The sequence below is a fragment of the Phalangium opilio genome, unplaced genomic scaffold (assembly GCF_054372755.1).
Source record: "Phalangium opilio isolate 3A_F unplaced genomic scaffold, DU_Popi_V2 ptg000104l_1, whole genome shotgun sequence".
NCBI lineage: Eukaryota > Metazoa > Arthropoda > Arachnida > Opiliones > Phalangiidae > Phalangium > Phalangium opilio.
The window spans coordinates 1,175,681-1,186,606 of record NW_028324206.1 but is presented as its reverse complement, the minus strand read 5'-3'; the positions used below and the strand labels follow the sequence as shown (position 1 = coordinate 1,186,606).

At 47.2% G+C, this 10,926-nt stretch overlaps 1 protein-coding gene across 1 annotated transcript; it reads right to left on the bottom strand.

Annotated features, from left to right (window-relative positions):
• Positions 1-7,854: 7,854 nt before the first annotated feature.
• On the bottom strand, positions 7,855-9,928 carry LOC149630039 (uncharacterized). Its single transcript, XM_089851349.1, has 2 exons — positions 8,341-9,928; positions 7,855-8,250 (listed from the first exon to the last, which is right to left on the bottom strand). The coding sequence occupies exons 1-2, from the start codon at positions 9,664-9,666 to the stop codon at positions 7,855-7,857; spliced, it is 1,722 nt and encodes a 573-aa protein (XP_089707475.1). The 5' UTR covers positions 9,667-9,928.
• Between the last annotated feature and the right edge of the window lie 998 nt (positions 9,929-10,926).

The window sequence follows — 10,926 nt, the reverse complement described above, 5'->3', positions numbered from 1 at the left end:
TCGGATAATGTGGTTGACGCATAAGCAACGACGCGACGTTGTCCTTGAGGGTGAATCTGACTCAACACGGCTCCTATTCCAAAAGAAGAGGAGTCTGCAGATATGATGGTTGGCAATTTAGGATCATAGACTGCTAGTACTGGAGACTCTGTTAAGAGCCGCTTTATCTGTTGAAACGCTTGTTCTTGTGAAGGACCCCATATCCACTCATTCTTCGTACTTAGCAGATCATGAAGCGGCTTAAGTACGCTTGACATGTTCGGGACGAACTTTGCTAGGTAATTGACCATGCCTAATAGTCGTTTTAGGTCAGTGACAGTTTCAGGCGGTGGCAACTTCGTTATAGCCTCGAGTTTCATTTCATCAGGGTGTATTCCTTGCTCATCCAAAACATGCCCCAAGAACTTTACCCTCCTGACTGAGAACTCACACTAGGCTCGGTTCAACGTAATACCGGCTTGCGATAACCGAGTGAGAACTTGTCTTAGACGTGCATCATGTTCTTCCTTGGTGCAACCCCATATTAATATGTCATCTTGGAGGTTGACAGCGCCTGCAAGACCTTTATGTAACCGTAAATTTTAACGCAGGCAAGGGGGCCTAATTTTCTCGGTTCATAAAGATAATTAAATAAAATAATAACTCAAGAAGTTCCAGGATTCCCGTTTAAAGGACTTATTGTCCATGACTAATGATAAAATCATAATTACCAGATGATCCATAAAAAGAATAACGCAGTTGACAGTTCGAAAAACTTTATTTAGTCCATAAACAAACACGACTGAACTCGTCGAGAACAAAAACTGACTGCCCTCCTCGAAGGCGAAGGGGGGGGGGTTTTTATTCCCCTTACAAAAAACATATTTGAATTTTTCCAATGCTGGTGGCGCTTAAGGCGCCACCGGTGAGAGAAAAGGTAAACAGAGATATAAAAAATTATGGAAGTTGAGCAGACGACATTGGAGGGGTGGCCGTCCCGTTACATCCTCCCCCTCAAAAAAGGCGGCGGCGCTAGGGAGCGTCGGACGCGGGGGAGTCATTTGGGTCCTGGGATCTTCGTGTGGTTGAGGCCTCACCTCCTCTCTTGGCGCGTTTTCGGTGGCGAGCCTTATAGGCCTCGGTTCGCTTTGGTCGGGGCTTGAAGCAATGCTTCTCATGGTGGCGCCCTATTTGGCACCGGCGACACAAGGTGTACCGCTCGTCTGGTACCATATCGGGCGGCGCGGCGCTGGTTGGGCGGCTGGTGGAAACCGCGGGTGGTGGTGTCGCGGCGGAGGCTCCGTGGCCGCTATCCGTGGTGGAGGCCGGGCGCACATCCGGGACTATCACTGGGCGGGAAAAGAGGGAACCGAGCCCTCGACCCCGACCTCGTTCTAGTGGCGGCATGACGTCGGGACGGTTTCCTCGTCCTCGTCCCCGACCAAGTGGATTTGCGGACAATATGTCGGCCACGGGCGACACCCGACCAAAATCGGCGGGGCGGACGCGCGGTTCGTTACCGGCAGAGGCGGCGGCAACTGGTGGAGGCACAGCGGTGGCCGCCCGAGCGGGTGCGGCGGCGGCCATGAAGGTCGCCGCAAGATGTGCTGGAGGCAGCCAGTTTCGGGCCGCCTCGTATTGTTCAAGGGCTGCTCTCGGATCGATGAGGTCCGCCTGAACTTCCTGGTGGTGATGAGGGACGGGGTCGGTTTGGACTTCCGCGGTGGCAGTGTCGGCCGCTGCGACGATAAAGCCTCGAGGAGGGGCGGTCAGCGCGCGCGTCACGCACGGCGCGAACAAGAGTCCCTCGCATCGCAAGCAGGGGCAAATCATTGCCCTGAGTTGGCGTAGACCACTCAGGTCCACTATCAACAGTGGCCGTTCGTCTTGGAAAATTAGGGGTGAAAGGGCAACGGACGTGCCCGCACCCACGCGTGAAACCCTGATCTCGGGAGCCTGGGCGATGAGAAGGTCGGCGGGGGCGGATGGCCAACGTCGGCGAAATTCCTCTAGCTGCCAGTTCGTCAGGCGGATGGCTTGGCGGCGCCTTAGCATCCGCAAGGCCCCGTGATATAAGGGCAAATGGCGCCGACAACATAACGGTCGCGGGCACTTGGGTAGCATAGTAGGGGGCGTCATTCGTTTCGATCACCAGCACGAAGGTGCCCATCGGTCCCTGGAAGGTGTCAATAATGTATTAGTTTGCATTCCGAACAGTTTCCCACGGCTCTCGCGAAATGGCTTGACGCGCAAAGTTGAAGTCACTCGAAGTCACATCGGTGATCGCATGCACGCGTAAATAGTTCGCAACGTCCGGGCGAGACCGGAGAGTCTTATGCGGATATTGTTCTGGAGGATGATAGTAAATGTCCATCTCCGGACCTCCAGGCTTAGAATTCTTCCTCAACACTATCTCACGTCTCCATCCTCTTCGAAAAGGATTGACGAATCTCATGGGATTGATGGGAACAGGGTTGGACAATTCCATTTCGTCTTCCTCAGATTCGGAGGAAGAACTGGAATCGTCAGGGTGAGATAGAGGAGAGGGTAGAGGGAGAGACTTCTCCCTCGAGCTTCTATCAGGAGAAGAAGATGGAGAGGTTGGAGGGAGAGACTTCTCCCTCGAGCTCCTATCAGGAGAGGAAGGTGGAGAAAGGTCTGGCGGCATCCGATTCACTCGGAAGACCGCGGGAGGATCTGAGAACAAGGCGAATGCGTCTGGCTCAGATTCCTCAGGAAGATCAGAGACTTCTGGGAAAGACTCTGGAACTTCTTCCGACGGGGAACCAGAGGATCCATTAGTGGATGAAGCTGAGGTTTGATGTCTCCTCGTTTCTTCTCCAGACGACTCGGTCTGCGCTTCTTGGTCTTTCAACAGTCGTCGTCTTCGTTCTCGTCGAGTCTCACGACGTTCGTCACCAGTACTGACTCCAGCGTCCTGAAGCGTAGGTACGGACGGTGACGAGGTAGAACTTGAAGATGAACTACTTGACGTTGAGGATGACTGGCCTCCGGCCGGTTGGCAGACATCCTTGTTTGACCAATAAAGCTTGAGATGAGCGATATTCTCAATCCCTTTATTTTCTCCGGTTTCTGGGTCTTCTAATCTATATTGCAAGCGGTCTAGCTTCTTCGCGATCTTGTAGGGACCATCCCATTTGGGACATAACTTAGCGGCGACATCACGTGCCGCTTGAGACAAAGGATGCGTCTCTTTCCAGACAAGCGCACCGACGGGAAATTCAATTCCTTCCCGCCTTTGATCGTAGTAGCGCTTCTGGTGTGCTTGCGCTTTCTTGGCAAGCTCTTTAGACAAGGCTAGTTGCTTCGCTAAAGCTGAGAGCGATGCGGACCTTTCAACAAAGTCCGCTACTGGCATCCCCACGTCTAAGTCCCAGGGAAATCTCGGTTCCCTACCCATGTTAAGGTAGAACGGAGTTCTTCCTGTTGTGGTGTGAGTAGTCGAGTTGATGGCGAACTGAATGAACGGTAAGTTCTCATCCCATCTTCGGTGATCTCGACCAACGAACATTGAAATGATCTCGCCCAGAACGCGGTTTGTGCGCTCCACGATGTTACTCTGTGGATGATACGGAGTGATGTATCGTGGCTTTACTTTGAACATTTTAAGAATGTCCTTCCAAAGTTGAGAAACGAATTGAGTTCCATTGTCGCTTACGATGGCTTTCGGACATCCGTAGCGAACTATCATGGAGACGAGTTTCTTTGCACACGTTCTGGCGGTGATGTTCTTCATCGGGTACAGTTCGACAAATTTGGTGGCATAGTCCGTGAAAACCAGGAGGTACTTGTGGTGGTGACGGCTTCTCGGTAGAGGTCCCATTATGTCCACTCCCAGCAATTCAAAAGGCTCAGAAATGGCCGTAGGCTGCATGAGACCTGGACGTTTTCTATTGCGGGCCTTGTGCATCTGACACAAGGGACATCCGCGGACGTACTCTGTAACGTCCTGCCGGGACGATGGCCACCAGTATCTGGCTCGTACTTTGTCGAAAGTTCGATCTCGACCTCGATGTCCAGATAGAGGGTGGTCATGAAATAAGCGGATGGCGTCCCGCCGGAACCGCTGTGGCAAATAGAGTTTTGCTGGTTGTCTACCGTAGGCCTTCCGATACAAGACATCGTTCTTCAGTTCGTAGTACCGATGTCTTTGTGGATTATCTCCTGATAACTGGACTATGATGTCATGTGTGGCTTGTTCATCTTGTTGGGCTTTCCGCACTTCTTCCAGCGTGAAAGAGTGGTACAATGCGTGATTGGCGGGAGGAGCTAATCCGCTACTGGTTGAGGACGACGTCGACGTCATTGAAGAGGACTCCGCTGGACTGGAATCTTCTGACGAGGACGGTGAAGTCATGTCGTCCAACGACATGGCTAATAGCGAGACAGGCGCTCTTGATAATGCGTCCGCAACCTTGTTCTCAACTCCCTTCTTGTGTATGATCTTGAAGTCATACGTTTGCAAGTACATTGCCCAACGTACAAGTCGAGAATTCGGCTCCTTCAAGGTGAACAACCACTGGAGTGCTTTGTGATCGGTGATCACAGTGAATGGTATATTCTCTAAGTACGGCCTGAACTTTCCAACTCCCCAATAGATGGCAAGACATTCCTTTTCCGTGGTGGTATATCGTCGCTGGACGTCGGTCAGTTGCTTACTGGCATAGGCAATAGGTACCTCGACGTCATCTTGGATTTGCGACAGGAAAGCTCCAAGTCCGGCGTCGCTAGCATCCGTTGTCAGGATACACGGCAACTTTGGGTCGTAAGCCGCTAAAGGAGGCGCCATACAGATCGCATCCTTGATGGCTTGGAACGCTTTCTGCTGTTCTTCTTTCCACTGGAATGGAACGTCTTTCTTCTTAAGATGATTTAACGGGGCAACGATCTTGGAATACTGCGGGATGAATCGTGAATGCCATCCCGCCATGCCCAGAAATCTTTGGATTGCTTTCACGTTTTTCGGGATTGGAAAGTCTACTATAGCCTTAGTCTTAGAGGGATCAATGTGAATCCCTCGTTCATTAACTATATGCCCTAACACGGTCGCTTCGCTTTGCGAAAAGCGACATTTCTTGGTCTGAAGCGTAAGGCCTGCTTCAGACAGTCGGTGAAAGACATATTCCAAGGCTTGTAAATGGTCAGCCCAAGTACTGGATGGAATGACGATGTCATCCAGATAGACACAGATGGAAAAGTGATGTCCATCCCTGAAGACTTCGTCGATGAGTCGTTGAAACGACGACGGCGCATTGCATAGACCGAACGGAAGTACTTCGAATTCGTACTTTCCCGCGTGCGTGATGAAAGCAGTCTTCGCTTTCGCTTGCGGATGGAGGTCTATCTGCCAATAGCCGCTCTTTAAGTCCAGTGCTGTTATGAACTTCGGGGCGCCCATTTTTCCTAATAGTTCTTCTATTCTCGGAAGCGGGTAAGGGTCCTTCACGGTTATTTTATTTAACGCGCGATAGTCGACGCAGAAACGTATCTTTTTCCGACAAGTACCACCGGCGACGCGTAAGGACTAACGGACGGCTTCACGATACCGTCGCGGATCATTTCGTGAAGGTGGTCTTCAATTATCCGCTTTTTCTCGTCACTAACACGATACGCGCGTTGACTAACGGGAACATCGGTGGTAGTGTTATCTCGTGATACACTAAGTTAGTTCGACCCGCTTTTTCCGAAAATAGTTTTGGAAATCGTAGTAGTAAAGTTTTTAAGTCTTCCTTCTGTTTAGGACTCAGTGTAGGCGACGCGACAGCTTGTTCAATATCCTCGATAATCTGAGGTGTTGGAGTCTTTAACCCCGGGAGATTTAACACGAATGGAAACGTTGTTCCGTCAATCTGACAAGTTTTTGTACCGAAGTCCAAAATGGCACGATGTTTATAGAGGAAGTTTTTCCCCAAAATAAAATCGTTTGGCAATGACGGAACGACGTGAAACTCTTGCGTCAGTTTTAACTGTCCTAAGCGGAAGTCTATTCGCGCGCGTCCCTTTGTAAAGGTGTAACGTCCATCGCCTAACACTATACACTGAGTCTCTTCTTCTTCCGGAAGCACTAAGTCTGGTTTCAAAGTTTTGACTAAATTACGCCACTGATATAAGCTGATAAAACAAGCATCAGCGCCGGAATCTAGTCTGGTCGCGAAAGTCCCATGCGAATATACGGCATCTATGGCCACGGGAGGATCAACCTCACAGCGACGCACATCCATAGAGCCAATTTCCATAGGGGGCTTTACTTTCGTCGCGCGGCGGGAAGACGATCCCCTTTTTGCCTTCCCGCTTTCGCGTTTCCCGAAGCATGTTTTTGCGCGACCTCTTGTTTGCTCGGACAGGCGGTAGCATAATGCCCTAAGCATCCGCACTTATAGCATTCTATGTGACTTAAGTCGTTTTGCTCTGTCTGAGCCGGTGTCGGTTTATTGGAAAGTCTTGCGTTTGGCGTCGCAACCTTTGATGTCGCACCTCCCCCCTGCGGTTTTGTTAAAACCGCGGCTAACAAAACCGCGGCTCTGGGAGAATTTCTTCTCCCACTGGATTTACGCGGGGTAGACTTTGCACTGTCTCTAGGATACAATGCGCTAGAAGGGGTCGCCCGTAAAATTTCTTCTGTTACGCGGCCCTTTTCTATGAAGCTGCGCATTGTCCTTATGTTGTCGTTAAAGACATGAATGCGTATTTCGGGGAGGATATTTCTTTTGCAAATACCAACGAGTTCTGAGTCAGTGTACGGAACGCGTAAGTTCTGATTCATCGCGGTAATACTCGCGACATACGCGTCAAAAGACACACCTGCGGGTTGTGCAAACTGCGCTATTTCTAGGCGGAGGGATTCCTCCGCTCTTACAGAGAAGAAATAGTCTCTGAACGCGCCTTTTACTGTACGCCACGTTAGTGCTTGATTAGGCCTATTCAAGTCCCTAAACCAAATTAATGCACGACCCCTTAATATTTGGGGTAGAAGCGCGATAATGTCATCTCCTGACATGCTATGATAGTCCGCGAATTCCGTCAAAGTCCGAAGGAATTCCGGCGCGCTTTCACCTTCCACACCACTAAATGTTAAGTGAGGGGGCGGTTTAGGCCTATTTTTGGCGGCTGGTCTAGTTCCTATGTTGGCTAGCGTAGTCGCAAGCGTTTGAATAGTTAGAATAAGCACATTTGACGCTGCACCTTGCGGTGGCTGCGGCGGAGGTGGGAGTCCTCCAGCCGCTTGTCCTTGCGAAGGACTAGTACCGAGGCTTGGAGGGGGAGTGATCCCCCTCGGGGGAGTATGGGATCCCGGTAACTGCGCGTTAATCGCGGCGATCAAAGCATGCGGATCGGGCGGATTCATGACGCGACAGTTAATTAGTCCAAGCAATGGCACAAGTACGCGTTTAATTACAAATGGTAATGGTAGTCGTAACGAGTCCTGGCAGGCTCGCCACTTTATGTAACCGTAAATTTTAACGCAGGCAAGGGGGCCTAATTTTCTCGGTTCATAAATATAATTAAATAAACTAATAACTCAAGAAGTTCCAGGATTCCCGTTTAAAGGACTTATTGTCCATGACTAATGATAAAATCATAATTACCAGATGATCCATAAAAAGAATAACGCAGTTGACAGTTCGAAAAACTTTATTTAGTCCATAAACAAACACGACTGAACTCGTCGAGAACAAAAACTGACTGCCCTCCTCGAAGGCGAAGGGGGGGGGGGTTTATTCCCCTTACAAAAAACATATTTGAATTTTTCCAATGCTGGTGGCGCTTAAGGCGCCACCGGTGAGAGAAAAGGTAAACAGAGATATAAAAAATTATGGAAGTTGAGCAGACGACATTGGAGGGGTGGCCGTCCCGTTACACTTCTATACAAACGCTTACTCTCCTTTGAAAATGCTCGGAAGCAGAGCTCAAACCAAAAGGCATGCGGTTAAAGTAAAATCTCCCAAACGGCGTTATAAACGTGGTTAGTTTAGCGGATTGGGGATCCAGAGGTACTTGCCAGTACCCACTATTTGCATCTAGTTTAGAGAAGTATTTAGCGCCCGCTAGTTGTCCCAATGTATGATCTACTGAAGGTAATTGATAACGCTCTCGCTGGACATATTTATTTAGGTCCGTCAGATCGACACAGATACGAAGTCCTTTATTTGGTTTTGGTACTATGACCATTGGAGCGCAACAATCCGTTGGTTCTTCAACTGGCGTGATTACTCCTTCTTGGACCATTCGATGGAGTTCTTCCTTTGTTTGCTGCATTAAGGGTAGAGGTACTCTCCTCGGTGTATGCAATGCAGAAGGAGACGCATTTGGCAGCAATTTAATAGTGAATGGTTCACTTACTTTTCCCAGTCCATCGAATAGGTGAGGAAAATCATCCTGAATATGGCTATTCCGCAGTTGGCTCGACCCCATGCCGTCAACTCTTGCAACTATTTGCAGCTTTTCGCAAGCATGAAGTCCCAATAATGGAGTTTCCAACGCAGGGATTATGTATATTTTCTCTGAGATCTCAATATCCCGATACGCTATTCTTGCCGAGATAAAGCCCAAACACCTTATTTCCGTACGTCCTGGACCATACAAGGTGCGATCGGGTGACTGGAGGCTTTGAGGTATGCACATCGCTCGGAAAGTGACTTCAGGAAGGACACTAATATCGGCGCCTGTATCGACCTTGAATCTGATCCTTTGCTTGTTAATTTTCACAGTAGCATACCATTTTTTAGAGGAACTGCTCTCCACTGAGCCCAAAAATACCTCTGAATGCGTTTGAGTAGCCGTAACTTCCCTGATAGAGTTATTTAAACATTTCTTGGCATAATGTCCTCGCCTACGACATTTGTTACAAATAGCATTTGCAGCTGGGCATCGTTCTCTTGGATGAAACTTCGCATGCCCGCAACGTTTACAACCTTCTTGCAATGTGGACTGTTGAAATGTGGATGACGCAAATGGTTTAGAAGGAGCGGGAGTGTACGCTGGAACCTTGTTTCTGTTGCTATGTTGATATGCAGCTTTTGGACTAGGTTTAGGTTTTGCCATTCGAACTCTATCCAAGTTATGTGCATTCTTATCAGGGTACAACTCCTTTTGTTGCAACTTAATTTGCTCATTTTGCCTCGCCTTTACAATTGCGCCCTCTAACGTTAACTCTTTGTCAAGCTGTAGACGCTCTGAAAGAGCCTTATCCCGTATGCCAACAACTATTCTGTCACACATGAGTTCGTCACGCATTTTCCCATATTCACAATGCTCTGATAACGCGTATAATGCTGTTATATATTCTTCGGTGCTCTCACCTTCATGTTGTTGGCGATTGTTGAATTTTGCTCGTTCAAATGTGCGATTTCTTCGTACTACGAAATGTCCCTCGAAGCGAGCTTTAACTGTCGCGTAGCTGGATGCTTCCTCTTGGTTAAGCTGGAATGAGTCATAGATATCGTCCGCTTGTTGTCCCATGAAGTAAATTAAGGCGTTGACCTGTTCCGTTTCATCATTACGACTAAGTCCAGAGGCTTGTCGAAATCTTTCAAATCGCCTAATCCATTTAGGCCAATCTCCCGCATTTGATAAAGAATCCGGGGCAGTTATTTGAAATGTAGGAGCAGGTCTAGGCTCTCTTTCCGCAACGGAAGAGGCGTCCGCATTTTCTTCGGTGTTCGACATTCCGATGATGGGTGTGATCAAGGCTGCAACCCGTTGTGTTGCGTTGGTTGTGTAAGAATTTGTAAAATGCTACTAAATCCTATCAACTATCCACACCTCACGGAAAAAAAACTGAAGACGAGGGTAAACTGACACCATGTTATAATAGGATAATTAATTACGCTTAGAATTAATAACAAAGGTTTAATACTGAAGAATTGTTATGAGTTTGTTACATCTGGCTACTAGCAAGGCTTATTCTCTAACTGCGTATATCGTCTATCTTTTTATGTTCGTTTTCAGCACTAGGTTTATTTATACATCTATATAAATCGATCCGTAAAGGGATTCCTCACTAGACGCCATCTATCTTAGTACATGTTACGTTTACAAAATAATATTTGAATTATACAACAGTTGCCTTTCTTGTTATTAATAATCTAGGCTTTGTCTATATTATTGCGAAAACCATTGATTTTAAAGAAATAATTCTTCATTAAAGCCTTGCTTGAGTACATCTCCTATAGGAGAGGACAAAGACAAAACACCCTATGTAGACGCATGCATGGTAGATAAAGGATTCAGAATAGAGACTGAATGTTTATAAAAAGGTATTGAATTTTTCATGCCACCATTTCTGATAGAATCTAATCAGTTTACGGAAACAAAATCACTCGATAACTTCAAAATAGTAAAAGCAAGAGTGCACATAGACAGTTTGATACAAAGATTAAAACGTTTTTCAATCTTTACTGAAAAACTGGATTGGGAGATGACGTCTTTCATTAACCCTATGTTTTTAATTGCAGCTGGTATTGTAAACTTGTCATCACCAATATTAGATAAAGTTAGATTTTAATAAAATGAATATTTGGTTTTTAAAAAATTATTTTAATTGTAACTCAGTTTTACAATTTTATAACACTAAACATGTTTTAACTTTTTTTGCTACAGTGACTAGTATGTCATTGAATTTCTTGCTTTAAGTGACCAAGACATTGTTCCAAATTTAAAAATGCCATATCCTGCCCAAACCTGTTTGTGATATTTTTTTCCTTAAAAATAAAATTGTCTCCTTACGCTTATAAATATGGAATCTGCGCGTTTCATTAACTCAGCGATTGAAATGGTGGATCCTTTTTTGACGAGTGGCTAAAAGTGCGCGAGGACACAAAGGAAAACGCTATAAGATTACTTTCCTAGTTTCAAACCTGGCCAAAAACTACCCTAATACATAGCTCAATCAGGGTTGCAACATATCAGGAAAAATAAGGAAAAGTT

What these genes read in the sequence shown, in the direction of transcription:
- LOC149630039 (XM_089851349.1), bottom strand. Translation starts at nt 9,666, where the DNA reads ATGTCGAACACCGAAGAAAATGCGGACGCCTCTTCCGTTGCGGAAAGA. An exon ending in TATTCGATGGACTGGGAAAA is followed by an intron (nt 8,251 to 8,340) that starts GTAAGTGAACCA and finishes CCCTTAATGCAG; the next exon opens with CAAACAAAGGAAGAACTCCA.